This window comes from Apodemus sylvaticus, chromosome 15, assembly GCF_947179515.1.
Source record: "Apodemus sylvaticus chromosome 15, mApoSyl1.1, whole genome shotgun sequence".
NCBI lineage: Eukaryota > Metazoa > Chordata > Mammalia > Rodentia > Muridae > Apodemus > Apodemus sylvaticus.
The window spans coordinates 55,926,105-55,948,895 of record NC_067486.1 but is presented as its reverse complement, the minus strand read 5'-3'; the positions used below and the strand labels follow the sequence as shown (position 1 = coordinate 55,948,895).

The following is a 22,791-nucleotide window of genomic DNA, read 5'->3' as shown; positions in this document are numbered from 1 at the left end:
GGAAAAGAGAAAGGCGAGTGTTAGACAGGCTGCTTCGCTAGCAGCTCCCTGGGAGGAACAGCATGGGCGGCGGGACAGCAATGGCCTTGCTGAAATCCTTGCTCTAATCCTCAGCCAGAACGAACAGCAAGACCTGACTACAAACAGCTGTAACTCAGCGAAGCAGGGTGTGGCTGTCCCCACAGGGGTGAGTGGAGCTGAGCGGACGGACACAGCTGTCTGCAGGAGGCTGGTGAAGGCACCCATTACTCAGCAGCTAGTATTCATTCCGCTGTCTGTTCCCCGTGTCCTCCATCGCACAGTAACTTTTCACTCCTGACCTCAGTCTTACCCCTAAGGACTGGGTGCTGAGAGATGAGATGCAGAGGAACGCCCATATGGTCGAGATTACTCTGAATAAAATTTATATTCTCCATCTGTTCTTGCGCCTTTGTTGCTACATAAAACTTCTATTTGATCATACTTTCTCCTACATTACCAACTCTCTGCTTTCTTAAGTGATCCATCCAATTAAAAAAATGTCTTTTTTTAAAAAAAAAAATTCTTTAATCCCAGTACTTGCAAGTGAATCTCTTGAGTTTGGGGCTTTGTCTGCATAGCAAGTACCAGGTCAGCTAGGACTACACAGGGAGACCCCGTCTAAAAGCAATGAAAATAAGTTTATTCACTTACTGGACTAGTGAACATCTAAAACAGTGCTGCCAGCTGCTGGTGAGGATGGGGGCCGCCAGAACATTCTGTTTACCAAAAGGAGCGTGTATAGGAATACAAATGATTCTGCCACTCTGGGGGGACAACTTGGCGTTTTATTTTGTTTCTAACAAAAAACTACCTGTTTACCATGTGACTGAGCAATCTCTCTGTATGCTATGCATCTAAATTAGCTGAAAATGAAGGTCAAAAAAAAAAAAAGCCTGCCTGTGATTACTATATTAGCTTTATTTGTAATTACCCAAATCAGGAGGCAACAGGCATCCTTCTGTAGGTCTACAGATATATAAATGCTAGTACTATCCAATTGTAGAGTAGTATTCAGAACTAAATAGAAGTGAGCTGCCACTTCATGGGAACAACATGGGGGATATATTTCTAAACGAAAGGGGTGAGTCTGAGAAAGTGTCACATGACGTAAGTCCAATCACATGGCACACTGAGAAAAGCAAAACAAGGTGGCAACCTTGTAGAGGCAGATCAGTTGGCAGTGACCAATGGAAGGAGAGGTGAACAGGCAGGGTGCAAAGGGGTGTTAGGCTAGCAAGGTTGTTCTGTGTGATGGTAGGTATGCTTTGAAGCCTGCCATTAAATGTCTGACAAAATCCAAACAGGGGTCAGTTCCGTGTGACCCACAGGCTGATGGTGGGTTCTGAGGCTGCTTCGTGCAGCAGCCTGAGACAGTCATGCATGTGTAGACGCCCTGAACACGTGGAGAATCTTGCACCGTTTGCTCAGTTTTGCTGTGAAGCTAAAATTGTTCTACACTTTAGATATTGATTGTCCTACCTGGCTTACGGCCCAGGCATGCCCAACTCCCCAGACACTCAGAGGTCCTGATGGACATTATAGTTCTCACCTAAAGCAAACCCCCTGCTTCAAGGCGCTCCATTTTCCCTGCCCAAGTTTGTAAGGCCAAGATCTCCGTATTTCTTGATTTGGAAATCCTTCTGATTATATGATCATTAGCTGAGCGCGTACTGAATTCTTGTGTGCCAGGGAAGAATACAGCATCCGACCTGAGCACAGAACTGTATAAAAGCCAAGGCTGAGGATGCAGATGATATAAGTGGCCTTTCAGTTGACTACTTTCCAAGGTCAATGGCCAGGAAACCGAGGCAGGGCTCAGACTCCAGCCTCTTAGGCTTAGTATAGAAGTGTATAATATTAGGACTAGAGGGGAGAATGTTAAAGAAACATATCAATCATCAAACAATGACTACAGTTTAATAAAGTTTGTGCTATAAAAATGTACACAGGTGATAATGTAGAAAGTGACAGTTCCCAATCGTGCTGGGTCATCTGGGAAGAGGGAATGTCACCTGAGAAAATGACTCTATAATTGCAAGTCGGTGGGGACATTTTCTTGATTATTGATAGATGTGGGGAGACCCAGCACACTGTGTGTGGGTGGTGCCACCCCTGGGCAGGTGGTCCTGGGTTCTCTAAGAAAACAGCCTTGAGCAAGCCATGGGGAGCAAGCCAGTGGGCAGCACTCCTCCATAGTCTCTGCCTCAGTTCCTGCCTTGAGGTCCTGCTTTGACCTCATTCAGTGGGTGACTGTGATTGGTAATGTGAGGCAAATGAGCCCTTTCCTACACAAGCGGGTTTTGGTCTAAGTGTCCTATCACAGCAACAGTAAACAAACTAATACATGAATGAATGTGATCAGAAGGAACAATCTGTTCCGGGACCATGCCACTTCACACCTGCTGTCTTGGTGAAACTATTACAAGTGTGAAATTTCATTTTCATGATGGCATCTGTTCAGATTAACTATAAAGGCATTCTGCCTTGATTTTCCTCATAGTAATCATTACCATTTAAACATTGGTGTATTCCAGGCAACATCCATCATGGATAGGGTAAAATTCCATGTGGCCCCACCCTTCAATGACGAGTTATAGGTAGCCAGTGACTACTTAGAGAAGAAGAGTCAGCCTCCTCCAGGGAGAAGCTCACATATACATACATACATACATACATACATACATACATACATACGTACATACATACATACAATAATTGAAGAGGCCATGAATTTGGGAATTTGGGAAGGGAGAGGAAGAGTCAGGCATAATGTTGATACAGTGGTCATCAGCAAAGTTCTCAGAAAGGAAAGTAAGACTAAAACATATATACCATGTAAAAAGTTTGGGGTGTGTGTGTGTGTTTACTTATATATATTTCCTTTATCTTCTTAACAGACTAGCAAGTATTTGGTTTATAAAAATAGGACCACTTTTTAAAAATCTTCCCTTCTTAGAAGAGTAAGAAATATGATTCCCCACCGACTGGAAGGCAGCCACCTCAGGCCATCTGGTCCTTTGGAGTTCTGGAGGTTTGAGTCACTGCCCCAAGCCTGGCCCTCCCGCTATGCCTCCATTTTCTGGGAGATGGCCAAGGAACACAGGAACATGCACGTACCATATACAGAGGTCTGCTGCATTGCTGGATACAGTCCGTGTAGAACACCATAGCAGCCCGCCGGAAGATTCCCAGATCTGTGTTGACACAATCACACCATGAAAACACACAGAGAAAATACATACGCTGGGAAATGACCTGAGATTGGGGGCCAGGAGGATGCCATCTGTACTCTATTAAAGGCCATTAGAATGCTTTGCATCTGACAGGTGATCTATCAAGTCTGTCTGTCTGTCTGTCTGTCTCTATCTATCTATCTATCTACCCATCAATCTATCTATCATCTATCTATCTATCTATCTATCTATCTATCTATCACATATCTATCTACCCATCAATCTATCATCTATCTATCACATATCTATCTACCCATCAATCTATCTATCGTCTATCTATCTATCTATCTATCTATCTATCTAATCATCTATCACATATCTATCTATCTATCACCCATCTATCTATCTATCACATATCTATCCATCTATCTGTCTATCTCTGGTATAAGTATGTGGTATAGAATACGATGTTGTTTTGGAGGGCGTACCATGCACATGCACTATATGGTAGAAAGGCTGTCAAGGGACATGAACGGCAAGCAGCTGCCCCCCTTCTGCTTCCGTCAGCTAAGCTACCATTGTTTACAGGTCTCTCTGGTGGGGTTTCCTATCAGCAGAGATGTAATGGGACCCTCAGATCTACCTTAAAACACTTGCCCCCTTACTGGGAATGGGGAATCCCATCTGGTAAAGGTTCTGATCTACACTTCTCAGTGCAGTGATGAGTTACTGAGTTCTGAGCCCAGAGGTAATGGGCTGTACTAAGAATATTTAGAAAGAGTATCAGAACAGAAACAACACTCAGAATTAATTATTAAGGAATGGAAGTTAAGATAGGGTGAGAAAAACAGGAAAGGGTCTTTTACATGTAGTCCCATGTAAGTCACGTTTGGGACGGAGGGGCATTCCCTGTGAGAGGTCTCGTTGTTCCCCTCAGAGTCAAGGTCAAAGCTATTCCTGGCCTCAAAAGTAAGACTGAGTGTGCCCAGAGCCAGCTCTGCTGAGAGTGGACCCCAACTCCTCTGAGGCTCTCCTGCCCTTCCTGGCTAGCCTGGGGCTGAACTTAACAAAGCAAGGAGCCTGGCTATGCGAGAGGCCGGAAGTGATGCACCCCAGCATGGGCTGGAAGGCAGACTGGCTTCCAAGCCTTTCTCCAGACCATCCTCCCGTGCAGCCTGCCTGACTTAGAAGGGGAAAGAGGGGTCAGAGCTGGCCGACAGCAAGATGGGTCTATGAACAGTTTAGACCCCCCTGCAAAGGGTGGTAGAACATTACCTGTGTCAGACACATCTGAATCAGTGGGAAGCAGAGAAGAAATAAGAGAGAGAAAGGATCTGTAAGAAGGAAGCCAAATAGGTAAGCGGCGGCTCGCTTTGTTTTGTTTCTCTTAAAACGATGGCTTTACTTCGTATTTGTAAAGTGATGTTCCCTCCCCCTCCCCACCCCCATCCCCAAGGAGGACATGGACTCTGCCTTTCTCAGACACTCAGAAAGCTCCTTCCTAAAGAATAAATAGGGGCCTTTTCTCTTCCATCCTACGGTTATCTAGCCCTTGCTGCTGGGAACCCGTTTTCTCTCGTGTCCAACCCACAAGGTCTAATTTGTGGGGTCTGAGACAAGGGACACAGTCGTAACCTGGACAAGTGACTCTGTGGTTTTGTGTCCACTTATAACATGCTCTACCTTGCCACCGATGCTTTTCCTACCTTTGTGCAGAGAAATGAACAACTAGTAAGACAGTTAAGGTGTCCGGGAAGGGGGTAGAGTGCTTAGAGATAGCTGAACTGTCTGTTAGTGTGATTTCCGGCCTGTGGATTGCCTTTAAACACAGTCGTTGGCAAACCAAACAGCTGTTGGGTCACAGATCCTCACATCCTGCCTCACTAGCCCCCAGTTGGGGCACAGGTCACCTTCCCCTACATCCTGTCAGGACAGTGCATAAGCAAGCCTGCTGTGGCCTTTGCTGTCTCCATCTATCTGCCTTACAGTTGCACACCCAGCCTCACCCGCCACACCCAGGTCCAACCTAGAACTTGGCTTTTCTCTAGTGCCTTCCTGGCTTATAACTCATGACACATAGGCTAGACCCCGTGTTGTGATTTCCCTTCCCTTCTCTGTGAAACCTGTAAGACCAAGAAAATCCCCCTTGTTCTCTGGAGTTGAAAGCTATGACCCTTCAGGGCAAAGTCTTGCCCCTCAGTGAGGACTCTCTGCTAGTGTAGCTCTTGGGAACTGAAGGATCTGTCTCCCTCTCCCCTCAGAGTCCCCTCATGCTGCCTGTGGCCATGATGCTGAAACTATCCTGCTAAGGCTGATAGAAAGGAAATCCCTTAGCTACCGTTCAATAGACCTGCTGTTCAAACAGCAGGTTTTGATTTTGCTAAGTCTATGACCACCTGGGGACACTTCCCTGGGGACAGAAATGAAAACTAAACTCCATCTTCTAGGTGCCCTTCCCAGTTGAAAGGAACCCCCCACCCTGCATTGTTTGCAGGAGACCTCCCTGTGAGCTTGCATCAGACTGAACTTTGGTCTATCATCCAAAGCTCCTTGCAGAGGGCCTTCCTCTCTGTAACATGATCCAGAGACCACCTCATCCCTGCCCTTCCAGAATTAAGGATGACAAGGGTCTCACTGCCGTTGCTCTCAGGTTGCCCGGAGACCCCTTAATCACCTGTCAGCATATATGTCTTGTGAATCATCACTTTATCAATAAATCCTCATCCATCTTTTTATGGAACAACTCTCTCCTGGTGTGACCCTCTTTATTCACTGCCCACGCCTCATATAAACTATCCCTTGTATATAAGATGATTGTGGTCTCTGTTATATTACTGCTTGCACGCTACTGCCATTGGCATGACAGGACCTGGCAGGGGTCATTCCCACCACTTAATTCTGTATTCATTTATCTGGGAGAGAGCAGAACAAGGCTCTGAGTTAGTTTCCTTAGGGCAATTTGTATGACCTCATAGTTTTTGGTCTGAAGTAGGAGGCATGAGAACAACTTATCAAATATCCTTTGGAAGTACATTGCCTAAGGAAGGGTCGATCTACTATGTCCAAGGGGAAAACTAAGTCATGTCAGTGTGTGTGTGTGTGTGATTAAAATGGGACCTTGCTATGTAGCCAAGCTGGCCTTGAACTCACCATTCTTCTCCTTTGACCCTTCAATTGCTGATATAACAGGTACCCACCGCCAGTCCTAGATTGAGAATATGTGGGAGTTGATCTTCTAGTGTTTAAGACACTTGTTCATACTGGATTGCTTTGGGCAAGAGAGGTTCCTTATTTTAGAGGGTCCTCATTACCCTTGGAGTGAGAAATCTACACATGGAACTTCCACTACGAGATTACATTATGGATTATCAAAATTCCATCCCCAAATACTCCTGGACCTGCACTCAGAACCTGTAGAGCCTCCTCCCCATTTATCCTCCCGAGGTCAGAGTTCCATTGGTGCACACTTCCAGGGACAAAGAATGACCAAGCTATTACTACTTGTGTGGCATGTGAGTGGACATTAGACATTGGATGTCCTTAATACTCTGTGATCTCTCGAGACGTAGCACAGAGCCAGAGGTAGGGAGGACACATATGTTCTGTACTGTTCTTCTGAGGGATCAAGAATTCTAAATTTTAGCCTGACCTTTCTAGGCTATAATGAAAGCCTCTTTTTGTTTCTTTTGTTTTTTGTTTTGTTTTGTTTCCTTTCCTTTCCCTTCTCCTTCTTCCCTCCCTCCCTTTCTCCCTCCCTCTCTCCCTTCTTTCCTTCCTTCCATCCTTCCTTCCTTCTGTCCCTAGAGATCACTTTAGCACTGAGTTCTGCTCCTAGCTTGTCCGTGTCTTCCTCTTTGCCCGCTCTCTCCATCCATTCTTCTCTCTAACCTCCCATACATCCTTTATTTTTTATTCTTTTATTCTTTTATTTTTAGTATCCTTTAGTGTCTGCTTTATAACTTGAAATGTTCACGTTTTGTTGGTGAACATTTGTTTTTATTTGCACTCTTTCTCTGGACTCTGCCAATATTAGGGGCACGTCTATGAATATGTCTCAAAGTATACAAATGAGTTTTTAAAAGTAGGACTCCCAATATGCTAAAACCATTTTAAAAATACTCCAAAACATCTTGAGCCTCCTCCAGCGTGTGATGGCTGACTGACGGGAGATGACAAGCTAATTTTCATATAGCACTCAGTCCACCCTGTCGGAAGGAGTACAGTATGGGAAACTGGTCTCGAAAGTTTCTGTCCTTGGATCTAGAAATAGTGCATGATTCATGCCTGGCAACCATTTAGCATTAGAAAAATGTTCCTTTTTGAATGCTGCAGATGGAGAAAGGTTCCTCTATGTAGGGCTCATGGTATACTGGTACACTGCTCTTCCTTAGGACGCTTCCCTTTTTTTGGGGGGGGGGAGGCTTTATTGAGACAGGGTTTCTCCATATAGTCCTGGCTGTCCTGGAACTCACTTTGTAGACCAGGCTGGCCTCGAACTCAGAAATCTGCCTGCCTCTGCCTCCCAAGTGCTGGGATTACAGGCGTGCGCCACCACCACCTGGCCTCCCTTTTCTTTCTAACCCAGGGAGGTCTCTATGTGGTCCTGGATGCCTTGGAGCTTGATATGTAGACCAGACCATCCTCACAAAGCTCTGCTTGCCTAGTGCGGGGATTAAAGTCACATGCCACTATGCCTGGCCTAATGCCCTTTGAACTTTTGGTGGTTTGCAGAGTGTTTGCAACCAGCAGGTGGAGGTGTGCCCCAGCTCTGAGGTGTGGGAAGATACCATCTCTCAGCTGAAAGCAGAAATAGTGGCTTATAGATCCTATAAGGAGGAAGACATTCTCAGAGACACACAAACGTGGCAGGGAGTTCAGAGCCCATGTCCATGATGACCGCTTTCCTTGAGGGCGGGCGAGCGACAGCCCTGGGCTCGCTTCCCCGGGGAAGTCCGTGTGTGTTGACTCACCTATCTTGAAGCGGCCCATGTAGTAGATTTGGGTGCTGAGGGCTAGAGACGCGAGAACGTGGATGGCCGAGAAGACGACCCAGAACCACACATCGTTTTTTCCAAACACCTAGGGATGAAGATGGGGTTAGTGTCATCTGTTTCCCCAGAGAGCTCAGGAGAATCGTTGTCTCCTATTGGGGCTTATCATAGAAAACAAAACAAAACAAAGAGAAAACAAAACTAGCCATCGCTAAGGACATGCTGTCAAATCATCTTCTAAGTATTTATACGCAAATCCACACATGAGTGCTATTCTCAACCATGGCCAGAAATACTTCTTTTTTTTTTGCATCAGGCTGCAGCAGATGAAGAGACTCATAACTGGTCCAAAATGCTGAGAACTCTGAGGATAAATGGGGCATTATATCAACCACCCCTAAGGCTCATGGAACAAGATGGGAATGGTGGGGGGGTGGCAAAGATTTAAGAGCTGACAGACAGCGAGGCATGCTGGGAGTTCCTGCCTTCAGCACACAACATGGTGGTCACACTCATGAACTCATTGAAACTGTGGTGACCTGTCCAAGTTCAAGCCATCCCAACCTTCCAGTGAAGGGCTCATGGGGCCTCACCCCCAGCTGAGGAGCTATTGGCAGTCGATGGCTGCTGAGGGACGGAGAGCCATTTTGGGAGGGGGTGATGAGTGGCTATTGGTGGGTTGTTCACGCTCAGGTGGATGGCCTTACACCCGGTCTCATGTGTGCAGCACCGACTAGACTCAGTAGGTTATAGAACCAGCAAGATGAAGAAGATGCCGAGGTTTGGAAGGGGATGTGCTGGGCGTTGTGGGTGGCTTGAGGAGGTGGGAGGAGGAAATTGGGGCTGGGTGTGCCTGAGATACATTATATACAGGTAGAGCATTATATACAAATTGCCAAAGAATAAATAAAAATGTTTCTGAAAAGCCTTCTAGTCCTGTGTGCATTTTATCTTCTTACCTCAAAACTCACAGGAATCTTTCCGTACAGTGCACAGAAAAAACAAATGGCTATCTAGCCAAAAGGAAGAGATGGATCAGTAATAGAGGAACAATGGATGGGCAGTCAGTTCAGAGCTGGGGGGAGAATGCTCTTCAAATAACTGACGTTGGCTAGCAAGTATGGTCCATCCGTGAAATGATTTCTCTTTGAGGTTGGCTTCTCTGAGCAATTTAAATGTATCTATTCCAGTTTTGGCATGACTTGGAATTCATTTTAACATAGAAACCAACCTCAGCTTGTTTTACAGGTGATTATTACATGCTTAGAAACCAACAGCTAAGTAATTGAGCCAGAGAACCTTGAACAGACCCAAACCCAAGAACCCAAGGCCCAACAAAAAAACACACAACAAAAGGTTCCCCTTCACCCAACAACAACAAGTCACCCTTTTCAGGGTCAGACTGCAGGCAGATGGAGAGGCACCCACCACTCCGAGGACCGTCAGTGTGATGACCACAGCGAAGGAGGCGTAGGCAGAGTAGGCGCTGGCATTGATGTCCGGGTGGCGGGTCTGGTAGAGTTTCAGCATGCAGAGGCCAGCGATCATGTACATGAAGGACGTGTCTGGGGACCCAAGTCAAGAAGCTCAGTGGGTCTCTGGTAACAACACTCTAAGCTTTTCCTTAGCTTCTGCCTCCCCTGTGGCTCAGTGGAATATTTGCTGACGTGGAGAAGTCTCTAACATAGCAGCCCTGTTAGGTGCATCCTCTAGGCCTGGTTCTCAACCAATGAGTCACAACCCCAAAGATCATCAGAAAACACAATTCACCCAGCACAGGAAGCTCAAGGAGAAGGAGAACTTAACTAAGGGTGCTTTGGTTCCTCTAAGAAAGGAAGCAAAATACTCACAGGAACAATAAGGGAAACAATGTGAGGAGCAGGGGCTGAAGAAAAGGCCACGCAGAGACCGCCCTACCTGGGGATTCATCCTATAAACAGTCAACAAACCCTGACACTACTAAGGACGACAAGAAGTGTATACCAAAAGGAGCATGCAATGGTTGTCTCCAGAGGGGCCCTGCCAGAGCCTTAAAAATTCAGAGGCAGATGCTAGCAACCAACTATTGGACTGGGCATGGGGTCCCCAATGGAGGAGCTATAGGGTAGTCCAGAAGAGCTGAAGGGGTTTACAGCCCCACAGGAAGAACAATGACTTCGGCCACCCAGATGCCCCAAGACTCCCAGGGACTGAACCATCAACCAAGGGACACACATGGTTCCAGCCAAAAATGTGGCAGAGGAAGGCCTTGTTGGGCATCAGTGGGAGGAATGGTTCTTGGTCAGGTAAAGGCTCAACAGAGGCCCCAACAAAGGGAAACTGAGGGGAGGAGGTGGGAGAGTGTCAGGTGGAGGGGGCATATATGTGGGGGCAGAGGGAGGGAGGAGAGATTGGGGGTCTTTGGAGAGGGGGAACATTGGGAAAGGTTTTACCATGGCAATGTAAATGAAGATGATATTCAATTAAAAAATAATTAATTAAAAAAACACAGATATTTACATTATGATTCATAACAGCAGCAAAATTACAGTTATGAAGTATCAACAGGAATATTTTTATGGTTAGGGGGTCACCACACTATGAGAAACTGTGGTAAAGGGTGGCAGTGTTAAGAAGTGTGAGGACCACTGCTCTAGGAAGATCCTGTGTCCTCTATTTCCAACCCGGCCCCATCCACAAATCTATTTTGGTTCTCAGAAGGTAAACGTCAGAAGGGGTAAGTAAATAGCTACCTCATTTACAAGGGTATGCACATTCTAAACTTTATATTTGACACTGGGGACCATAAAAATAACAAAAACCCAAAAACCAAACAAACAGAAAACAAAACCCTTTAATGGTGATAGTTCAGGCAGAGAGACGGTAAGTGTCAGGTAGAAGCTGTTCTCAGCATCCTGAGATGCAGTCGCATTCACTGCTCTATCTCTGTGCAGAACATAATAGCCCACTAATGGAAAATAGCTACCCATTAAATGCAGCCCAGCTGTTCTACAGTTCTGGAGACAGGAAGCAAAACAACAACGGGATGCTCATCCGACTCAATACTTCAGCGAAATATTTAAATGCCCGACAGTAGCGAGTGCTAACACTGATGTGGGGAATAAAGGCTATCAGAGCTAGCCCTGGTGGGAACACTCTGGAGAGAAACTTGTTAAACAGAAAACAGAGGGTGCACAAGCCAGGCGGTTAAGTCTGACCTATTGTGGCGTGTGATCGTGTTGCATACTTTAAACCCCAGCACCCAGGAGGAAGAGATCGGCAAATCTCTGTGAGTTTAAGGCCAGCCTGGTCTAGACAGTGAGTTCCAGGACAGCCAGAGCTGTACAGTCAAATCCTGCCTTGAAAAAACCAATCCAAACCAACCAAATGAAACCATTATCTTTGAATGTGGGTGGCCGTGTACAGGTCTTACTTTCCTCATTTTTATCTTACCGTCGTGTCTCTTAGATGGGTCTCACTGTATGCAGTCTAGAGATCCTCTGGGCTCTGCTTCTGGGAGTGTGGTTTACAGGCAGAGCCCACCACTCCCGTTCTTCACCCTTATGCTACATTTTAATGCTAAATTGGTATCTACCATCTTTTCAATTCATAACACCCTTTTCGCTTCTTGGCTTCAGGAAAGCTAACCCTGATCTTGGAAGGGATAGATCTGATTAGTCCAAAGTTAATCCATTTTTCCTTGCTGATAGTTGTAGCAACCTAGACCTGAGCTCACCAGCATCTAGGGAATGGTTCAGGAATGTACTATTACTGTTGGAGCTACTGAGGTCTGAGGGAACACTATCCTGAGGCTTCTTCTGAAGATTTTTCCTTGCTGTAAGTTCCTCCAGGACATCTTGAACCTGCTCTGAACCAGGAGAAGGAGACCTAAGACCTAAGGAGAAGCGAAAATCTATTATGGACACCTTTTCCAGCATGGGAGAAGTTATCTTAGGGAGAAAGCCAACACATAGGCTAGGGACATGTGAAAGGTCACCCAGAGAGTCAGAGTCATGGGGTAAGCCAGCTGCAAAGGCGTTCCTCCCCTGCCTTCCGGACAGCGAGCTGTCTGATAGTTTGACAGTCTTATCATTCAGTTCACTCTTAATCGAGTTTCCCATTACTTTCACCCCAGAACAGGCTAACTGCTTAAGTAGGTAAGTTATGTTGGTTGGAAGTCTGAAAGGCAGTGCTGCTTAGCTTGGCCCCTGACACAGCGTCTGGTCATGACATCAGCATGCAGTGCAGAGTGTTTTCCAGATTCAGTGTTGGTCAAAGAGAACAAATATATAACAGGCAGGAGCCTTGCTCAGTGACACGGTACACTCAGGTCGCTTTAGCTCACCCCAAACTCCCTTACGTTCTTACAAGTATCAATTTGATGGCTTTGAAGGGCTCCACGATAAGACACCTGTAACTCAAATCTGTGTCACCAACGTAGGTTCTAATTACCGAACTGGAAGTTGGAGTAATTAGGGCAGACATGGTAACAAGCACTGAGCACGCCTTCCATCATCAACGCGATTCCCATGGCGTAGAAGAGACCAAAGTGTTTGGGAATACCATACTCCTGAAGAAAGGGAGAAAGGATTGTTAATAGAAAGACACTCGCCAGACACACATCCAGAGTCGGGAGGACTCAATGGTGGCCTCGAGTGGCTCTACACACAGTTCACCATCACACCATCAAGCTAGACATCCCTCCCCTTTGCCGGCTACGAGGAAGCACTTCCCGGCTCATGTCCCACTCTCTCCTCACCATCGCAAAGATGTCTTTAGCTTCCAGGGCTCTTCGGTGGAGAAGGTCCCGGCGCAGCACTATCAGCAGGAAGAGGAAGCCCAGGAGTACGTGGCCCAGGTTACTGAGAATATTATTGAAGGCGCTATAGGGATGAGGGAGACATGAGTGTGACGTCATCATGGGGGCTCAGAATGAATGCAAAAGTGGGAGGGTAAACTCCTTATTTGATGTCTTTCTGTACTAACACTTTCCTAGACTTCAGGGTTGGACGGACGGACACCGGAAAGCCTCTTTGATCTAACTCCTTGATTTGAAGATGCTCACTTGGGTTAGCGTAACATCTGTCTTCTCTGGGATTTCTGCTTAGCATCTCTAACACCCGCCTGATCATCTCTTGTCCTCATGGCCCTGGCAAAGTATAAGCCTGAGAAAGACCTGGTCCAGAGACGAATGAGCATTTTATATTAGCTCTCCCTGTGACCCTCACAGATGGACCCACAGTGAGTCAATATTCAGTCTCCAACTGTGGATTTCAGTATAAGCTCATATATACCACAGACCATGGCTTCATTCTCAGGAAATCAAGCTGGTACTGTTCTGTAGAGAGAATATATGTTCTTATCTCTCAGGAAGACACTTTCTTTCACCAAGTTCTGGTGCCTTTAGGACAGTCAGGCTTTCAGACAAACTCTGACAGCACCAAGAACTAAGCAAATATGTACCTGTCTAAGCCTTAGAAGCTTTATCTAAAAATTGTGGTACTAATAATGCCTACCTTGTGAGGTCATTTAACGTACTAAATGAGATCTGGCCACCAACTCATATTCATGGGCATGTGACACCTATAGCTGGTGATCTGGCTTTTAAAAATCTCACTGCCCAATCCTCTACAGGTCATTCTTAGAAACATTGTCTGGGAGGGGGCAGATCCTCTCTCAACATCTGGCAAAATTCCTCTTTGTCCTAACCAGGGTAGTTTTCCACGTTGTTGTTGTTGTTGTGTATTCAAACTTAAACCAAATCAGACAGAAAGAATCTCTAAGGTTTTTACAAGGAGCCAGAGGGCTGCATTTACCTCAGGACGCCCAAGGGGTGAGCACAGAGGAAGTTGTAGTAACAGATATCCTGGTTTCCAGTAACATTCACCACCTACAAAGTCAAGTGAAAGAAGAAAAGTGACTTCTCCCTATCGTAGGAGTCTGCCCAAAGTTACAAAGAACAGGAAGGGCTTGCAGGGATGTCCTGCAAGTGGCTAAAGTATAACCCATCTCCTCCTCAGGAGATATGGCACCACCTGCCACTGTTACCCAGCAAACACACACTCACTCCCTATTCAGGTGCCATCTGTGCTTTAGATAAAAGTATCCCATCTATTGGGTAACCTCAAGATGGAACTCAACAACATATGGGTCTTTTGTTCTTTTGATAAAAAGACTATGAAAGGATGCTAACACTGGGACCTGCCTTTTGGGTCTGTCTTTCTATGGGTTTGTCTTGCTATATCCTGTTCCCTAGATTAACATTGGGAGGAAATGGAGACGCCCATTTTCTGAGTGCCCCACCAAGCAGTCAGCGAGGGAGGATCTCATTTTCCTTATCTAGTCCCTTCCCCTTCAAGAACCTGCCTAAATCCTAACAGGGTCCCCATGTAAGTAAAGAATGTTGACTAGAAACACTGGGGTTCAAACCTCATAGAGACTTCGTCCTGATTATGTGATGAGTATGAATGGACTAAATATTCTACATCACAAGCTTGACTATATAGAGAAATCAGAGAGGACTGAAACAATACTTATGCATGACTCTCCTTCCCGAGGCCCTGATCTACTTGGTGTGCAGTACCACCCTGGACCCTGAGATGTTTAAAAGCGCCCCATGTGATTTTAATGCCTAGCAAAAATTAAGCGACAGTGAGTGCATAAAATGTGCTTATCCACATGTCATTCTAAACTGGCCTTCTCAACTCTCATAATTTCTAGGAAATTTCCACTTAGAAATCTGGACCCTAATTAAACTTCTACTTCAGTGCCTGGGACCCAGGGTTTCTATGAAGGAACAGCAGACATTCTCAAGGTGTTTCAGTATGAATTTGTTCACTCGCTTTTTAAATTTTTTTGTTGTTGGTTTAATATGTTGTTAATTCCACAAAACTGTTAAGTGTCTGAAAAAGATTTATGTGTGTGAGTGTTTCGTTTGTATGTCAATGTCTGTGTACCATGTATGTGCCTGATGCCCTTGGAGGTCAGAAGAGGGTTCTGGATGGCCCTGGAACTCGAGTTACAAACAGTTGTGACTGGTCATGCAGGCGCTGGGAACCCAGGTCCTCTGCCAGAGCAACACGTGCTCTGAACTGCATAGCCATCCCTCCAGCCTCTGGCAAAGCTGTTTATAATTTCACAGAGTATCCCCAGTGAGCAAATAAATTATAAAATAAAATATAATCCAGCTTCTTTTCTTCAGTCTGGAGATTTTATTTTATGTTACTGTTTGAGACAGTTTCACATTGCCTAGACTTGTTTTGAATTCCCTACCTGAGAAAACCTCGAACTTCTGATCCTCTGGCCTCCATTTTCCTATTGCTGGGATTATGGACATGTTAAACCCATTTATGAGATGCTGCAATAGAACATAGTTGCATGCCTACACATGCTTTCTAGGCAAACACTCTCCCTATGAGTTGCAGCCCTAGACCATTAGTCTAGACCTTTATTTACTCCATTCATTGTCTCCTGATGATCACACACTCCATGATAAATGATGACGCCATCGGTAGACATTACGGCTGGATGATTGATTCTATGTTGGTAAACAAAACAATATAAGGTACCAGGTCCTTCTGTGATAAAACAATTGGGAAATACATGGAAACAATCTTAGAGATGAAGTAGTTAATGGAGAAGACTAATTAGTGCCAAAATGGGAATTGTTAAACACAAAAAGTTCTTGGATGCTGGTTCCACATACCCAGCTCTTGGAAGTCAGAGGCGGGTGGAGCTCTATGAGTTTGAAGTCAGCCTGGTTTACATATCCAGTCCCAGGAGAACCAGAATTACAAAGCAAAGAGACCCTATATAAAAGTACCATCAACCAAAATTATAGTCCTTGGGACTGAAGAGATGGCTCGGCAGTTAAGAGCACAAACTGCTCTTCCAAAGGACTTGGTTTGATGCCCGGCACCATGGCAGGCAACTCCCAATGCCTATGACTTCATTTAGAGGAGACTCAATATCTCGAGCCTCCTCGGGCTCTCTGTGTCTCTCTGTCTCTGTCTCTCTTTCACACACACACACACACACACACACACACACACACACACACACACACGAACTGATCCCAAGCTGAACTCTTCCCTGCAAGCCAGAGCCATGACTTCCTGTCGATGCAAGCTGGGCGTCCAGGCAGGGCAGCCCTTACCGTCTGGTAGGTGATCACGAGTTGCATCACAGGCAGCGCATAAAACACAGCGATGGTGATGATGTTCCTACGACAGAAGGAACCAGAAACAGTGACTTCCAACGTAATGGTGGACTCCGCTCAGCTTTTAAAGAATACTTCCACCTCACAACTCCACTGTTAGTTTGCAAAAGCAACTAGGAACTGATTGCATAGTCCCTGTTTCTCCAGTCTGCCTCTTTTCCTGTGCCTCTGAACGTTTAGTAGACAGAATTTTGACCAGAGGCGACAGAAGGAAATGAACAAACTTAGGTTACTGCTATTGGTTTCATTATAGCAGAATCCTTGCACAGATAATCGAAATCATTAAGTCATTCATTTGTTTAATTTACTGGAGACAGAGTCTAGCTTTGTAGCCTCAACTGGCCTAGAACTTGCTATGTGAACAAAGCTGGTCTTGAACCTGGGATGATTTCAAGAGCTGCGGTTACAGACAATACTGCTATGCCTGACCTGAAATGATGCATTTAAAATTCACCAATGGGCACTTAAGGAATTGAAATCCTCCTCCTTCTGCTCCTCCTCCTCCTTTCTTCTTTGTACAATCATTTGTAAAGCAGTCTAAAATCAACTTCATATATAACCATCTCATCCCCGTAGTACACCGTTAGGTTAAATGTGCTTAGAATTTTAGTAACAAGCGAGAGATACCTCGTAGAGGCTCTTAAACAAAACTTAATTCCAAGATGGCAGTTCAGCTATGAAATTCCACTGGCACCCTTGTTCCTGGCTTCATTCTAATGTCTGCATCCAGATGTAGGGGGAGTCTTCAGAAAGTGAGAATATAGGGGCATATCAAAAGGGGACCACAGTTGGTCCAGAACTTTCTGGGTAGAGGAAGGCCCTCTGCTCCGCAGCTCAGCCTCTCGACTGGGTGGAAGGACACGCCCATGGGCACAGGCACATTGCGGGTCTTTTGTATTTCAGATTGAAGGCCTCATCGTCCGTATCTATGCCTTATTAAACATGAACTCCTTGTGATACAAGTAGCTGTAGCTTTTTACAAAGAATAAAAAATTAAGTTGAAAGAGTTTAGGGGTTGAGAGTGTAGCTCAGCGGCAAAGGACTCGCCCCATCCTGCTTGGGACCCTGGGTTTGGCCTCCAGCAGTGCAGCACACACACACACACACACACACACACACACACACACACACACACACACACACACACACACAAAGAAATAGATTTCAAGAAGTCAGCAGTTTTAAGGAAACCATGACTTTGCCGGCCGCCTACTTACCAAAAATAAATCTTATACTTTTTGCTGACAATCCTCCGGTCCTTCCTGGACAGATCTGACAGGTACAAGAACATCTAGGGCATCAATGGGAAGAGAACACCAACTTGAGCCTGGCTTTTCTTATGTAGGACACAAAGGAGAACTCTAGAAAGTTCACTAATTTACTCCCCACTGGGGGGGGGGGGGAGTCAACATGATTCATCAAGCTGTCTCCATCAATTTTGCTTTTCTCAGGACTCCGTAATAAAAGCACCGCCACTCACTCTCCTTGGCGGATGTGAGAACCCTGTCAAGTACCACATTGACTGCTCAGTTCTCAGACCTGCTCACTTTGTAGTTCCTGAGTCGAAAACTACTGTCTGTAGTTTTCCAGAAAGACATGGGCTCTGCTCTCAAAGGATGGTATGTATAGAAATGGGGAGATTTTCCAGAACAGCCCTGAGGTGAACCTCATCTTCCATCTAGGTCCCCTTATGCTCCCCCGTTCACAGACACTTGGGGTACTGAGAACATGGAATACTCTGTTCTTTTTCACCCCCCCAACCCCAAAGAAAGGTTCTAATGAAGAGATTATCATCTTGGGCTCTAGCCGTGTTTCATCTAAACCCTCTAGAAGACTTGGCCTCCCTTCAAGGAAAACAATAAGGAGACGGAGGCACTGGGAAGGCTTATTTTACTACCAATCTTTCTTCTCTTTCGTCATCGGTAGTCAGGGTGTGTTGGTACCTTGGTCCGGATGACGTTTTTGTCGCTTTCGATGTCTGGCATAGTGTCGAAGTCACTCTCCTCCACAGAGCTGTCCGTGTCTGAGTGGCATGGCTGTCCGCCATCGGAAGAGGACATCTGCCTTCTAGGACTAGAACTCGACTCATCTGAAACAGAAAACTCCTCTGCCTTTAAACGCCAGGAATGGTTCACAGAGACCACTTCTTTGCAGAAAGTGCAGTGCTTGCTCATTCTAGAAAGCACCATGTTCGTCCAAATTAACTCTTGACCAACAAGACATGCACCCGGGCTGCCTCCTCGAGTGAATATCATTTTTTCTTTTCTCCTATTTTATATTTAGTTTGTCTGTTTCTAGGGTTTACTGTAAAGAATATAATAGGATCTTCTCTGTAGATATCTGGATGCAGCAATAACATTGTTCTTGTATCTCGTGTTTCATATTTTAAAATACAAACAGTGTATAGCAATATACATGCAGAGTTATTCATATCCTTGATTACACATGTGGGTAAACACATACCAATCCAACTGCTGTGCATTTCTTATAGAATAATTATCCAGAGAAATCCCCCACATGCCCTTTCTATCATTACGTAATGAGAACAGCATTCTCAGGAAGGATTCTTCCGTTCCCATGAATGTTCTAGAGCAGATGGCATTTGTGCAGTTTGAGCGCATGAACCTTCCGCCTTATTTCTTCTGTTCAAATGTTTTTTTTCTAAATCCTGTTCTTACAGAACTAAAAATAAGTAGCCTACACTGAGCCCACGTGCTCCAAGTTATAGAATAACAGGGTGGGGCCACAGCCCCTCTCTGCAGAGTGTTTAACATGCACCATTCACGAGCCTACAACCATCATGGCAGCACAGGGTTCTGTGTACTTCTGCCATACAAGACAGGTGTGGGGGACCCCGGTCCCTTTCAGACTGCTTAATGATATGTAGGTTTGCCCAGTAAATAACTTGGTGGCCTTGACCAGGCTCATTGTGAACTTAGCTGGGGTGAAGGACTGTTCAACTACAGCCATGCTCACTTGGCCACACGGCCTCAGTCTTCTCACACCGGGAATCCTCTAACTCCACGGACACCCAAGAAGGCAGCTGTTCATTGATAGTGCTGGCTGCGCCAAGTCTTTCAAGTCCTAAACTCAGCTCCCCGGGGAGCTGGCAAGATAGCAAAGGGGGTAGAAGACCTTTGTGTGCAGACCTGATGACCTGAGTTTGATCCTCAGATCCCACAGAGCAGCAGGAGGGAACTTGCTTAGAAAAACTGTCCCCTGACCTCAACATATGTCCAGTGTATACACACATGGCATGCACAATAACACATAAATAAAAGATAGAAAAATAGATAGATAGATAGATAGATAGATAGATAGATAGATAGATAGATAGATAGATATGATAGAAATAGAGATAGGCAGACCAACAGACAGATAGACAGCAGGCAGGCAGGCAGGCAGACAGGCAGGCAGGCAGGCAGGCAGGCAGACAAGATGTTTAAGTACCCAAGGGGCTGGGGAGATGTCTCAGTGCATAGAAGGTGCTTGCTGCCACACCTGCTGATCTAAGTTCAGTCTCTGGGACCCATACCGTGGAAGGACAGACTCAACTCCTGCAAGCTGTCTTCCGGCCACATGCTCCCCCCACAAAAATGAATAAAATAAAAAACTTAATAAAAAAGTTTTAAGTCCCAAATGGACTTTGGAAGTTAACGGCAACCACTGTAGCAAGGTCAGCCCAAGGGGAGCTATCAGGTCCAAGAACAACACAAGCATAGAGAACGCTGGACGGGACATCCCAGAGTATCCAGCCAGTTCATCCCGTCCATCACAGAGCAGCCTCACAGAGAACCTTTAGCAATACTCTCTGCAGAAGAAAGGAAGAGTTCTACCAAAGGACTCATTGTGGGAAGTACCTATTGCCCCATAATTGCTCCCTTCGGGCGTACTGGCAGCGATGGGATGGGAGGCCACCATATTTCCAGAGCCTGCAGGAGAAACAAAACAAACAACAAAAAAGATGGAAATGTTTTCACCCTCTGCTGCTGAAGTCAAACAACTTGGCTTGAAATAGCTGAGGCACTACGCGGCAATCTCTAAATCTGACTCTCTTTCCACTTTAATACAGGATCCATCACTGTGGGTGCTTAGGGCTAGCCTGTCACCTCTTCCTGTATCATAGTGTGCCCCGCCCAGTTCTGTCTTTTGAACTGAATCCAGGGCCTTTCATACTGCATGCGATTTCTCTGCCATTCAGCCACATCCCCAGACAGCTCATGTCACACGATGTGGTAGGGAAGTATTTTTCAGTGAACACCCCTAATATTTGGAAACATCTTTGTTCTTAATATATTTCAGTATTTTTTTTTTTTTGCTGAAAATGTAATTCATTGGTATATAAAAGCTAAATGTACCACGGAGGTAAAAAATGAAACACAAATGCTCTGAACACTCCCTAGTCACAGTGAACCTCCTTTATCCCAGTTTCAGGCTTTGTCCCATTGACGAACTCTCAGAAAGTCATAGTTTTGAACTCTCCAGGCTCTAGTCTGTGTTTTTATTTTCCAAACCCACTGGGTCCCTATTGTTTTCCCATACAGGAGAAAGTAACTACATGCCAAATTCAAAAGTTTCTGACAGGAGACAAACCTAGGCCTAAACCACTCCTTTTCCTTCCTCCGGTCGGTGAACTTTCTAAGAGCTGCCTCAGCTGCCCCGTGAGCCTTGGAGCTAATGTAGCTGTCTTGGCAGGCAAGGCTGTTCCAGGGCCTGAAGGATGGGGACTTCGACCTTCAGGAAGCATGCTTCCTGGCATTGTTACTGGGCTTGACATATTTATTACCTGGAGAGCTCAGCTCTCTGACCTTCCATGGACTAACCCTTAAATACACAGCATGACCTCAACATCATGCATGCTTTACGCCCAAGTTCAAAGCAGACAAAGTTTGATTATCTTTAGACACATTGTGTGGGGTGTGGGGGTGGATACAGATGTTTGGGGGATCAAATGGAAGGCCTTGCATGAGAGAGGGAAACACTCTATTGCTGAGGTATATTTTCAGCGTGGCTTTAGATTCTTAAACGTTGAGAATCAAATTCAGAGCACAGAGAAAGTTGTGCGAAGACGCTTGGCTGTCTCCTTTTGACTTGGGTCAGTTTTGGCTTCATGATAACATAGCCTTTGGCGGATGCTCTTGCCCCTGCTGACCAAACGCACCACAATGAGCAGAGCCACCACGGCTCCTGCCGCTTTGCTTGCTGTGACTGATGCTGCCATTCCCTCAGACTGAAGAGAACAAATTGTGTCAGACATTCTTGTCTTTTCAGCTGCCCTAAGAGGTCCAGGCTATTACTGTCACCATTTTAAAGATGATAAAATAGAAGTGCCGAGAGATCAAGAAGCTACTCCAGCCGGGCAGACAATGGATAGAGAGCGACGCATTGTACTGCTGTCTGCTAAAACTCACCCACTTTTTGCAAAATTTATTTTTTATTGTATATATTTAAAATACATTACATGCACACACACATAAACACGTGCAGCAAAATAATGACCTCATGCAAGCAAAGCGTCCATCTTGCCAGTGAGTGGACAGCACATATGTCAAATCTCATGGCATTTCTTGCCCTTTGAGAATCTGTTTTTTTTAGCATTTGCTTGGAGCCCAGCCCTCAGAGTGTTTCCTGTTGCTTTGAGCACCATGGAATTTTTGTTCCTCATAGACCCTTGGTTTTGCTGATAGGAGAGAAAGGCATTTTTTTTTAAATTAAAGATTCATTTATTTTATTTATATGAATATACTGTAGCTGTCAGACACACCAGAAGACGGCATAGGACCCCCATTACAGATGGTTGTGAGCCGCCATGTGGTTGTTGGAAATTGAACTCAGGACCTCTTGAAGAGCAGTGAGTGCTCTTAACTGCTGAACCATCTCTCCAGCACCGAGAAAGACATTTCTATAGCCTCATTGTCCTCCTGTGAGTGTCTCATGGTAGCATACTCCTCTCTGGCTCTCTCTCCTGGCTGATCTCACTGGGCTCAGCTCCATAATCCTGAAGGTCACTAGGCGGCTCTTCCAGCTGCCTGGAGCGTGCCACTTTTTTTGTTTGTTTGGTTTTTTTTTTTGACTCTTGTTTTGGTTGCTTAGGTCTTGGCTCACTCTTGGTCATGGGACATCAGAGGTGGTGGCATCTTGGCCTATACCTTCTCTTTGCACAAAGGTTCCTTATTCTCCACCCCATTTCAAAGCTGTTTGAAGAGAGCACACACCTGCTTTCTACTTCCTGAACGGAAGAAAACACCTGTTTTCTTTAGGCATCCTCAACCTGTGCCCAGCAGCTGCTGCATGGAAATTGATGCACTGCTGGCTTTACCCCAAGAAGGTATCTGGCCATGTCTGGTCTGGCCAAGACAATTTTAGTTGTTGCAAGGAAACTTTAATCCAGCACAATATGGTGAATCCT

At 45.5% G+C, this 22,791-nt stretch overlaps 1 protein-coding gene across 2 annotated transcripts in view; it reads right to left on the bottom strand.

Moving 5' to 3' along the window:
* Positions 1-22,791, bottom strand: part of Sidt1 (SID1 transmembrane family member 1) — a 97,676-nt gene that overhangs the window by 10,692 nt on the left and 64,193 nt on the right. The window contains exons 11-20 of one of the 2 annotated variants that reach the window (XM_052158081.1): positions 20,243-20,314; positions 18,326-18,471; positions 17,600-17,673; positions 16,320-16,386; positions 13,981-14,054; positions 12,924-13,047; positions 12,617-12,734; positions 9,614-9,750; positions 8,165-8,273; positions 3,139-3,215 (exon numbers count right to left, since the gene is read on the bottom strand). In XM_052158081.1, the coding sequence (XP_052014041.1) occupies positions 3,139-3,215; positions 8,165-8,273; positions 9,614-9,750; positions 12,617-12,734; positions 12,924-13,047; positions 13,981-14,054; positions 16,320-16,386; positions 17,600-17,673; positions 18,326-18,471; positions 20,243-20,314 (998 nt within the window). Of the gene's footprint in view, positions 1-3,138; positions 3,216-4,686; positions 6,400-8,164; positions 8,274-9,613; positions 9,751-12,616; positions 12,735-12,923; positions 13,048-13,980; positions 14,055-16,319; positions 16,387-17,599; positions 17,674-18,325; positions 18,472-20,242; positions 20,315-22,791 lie in introns of those variants that run through there. The other variant, XM_052158082.1, reaches the window with a different exon arrangement.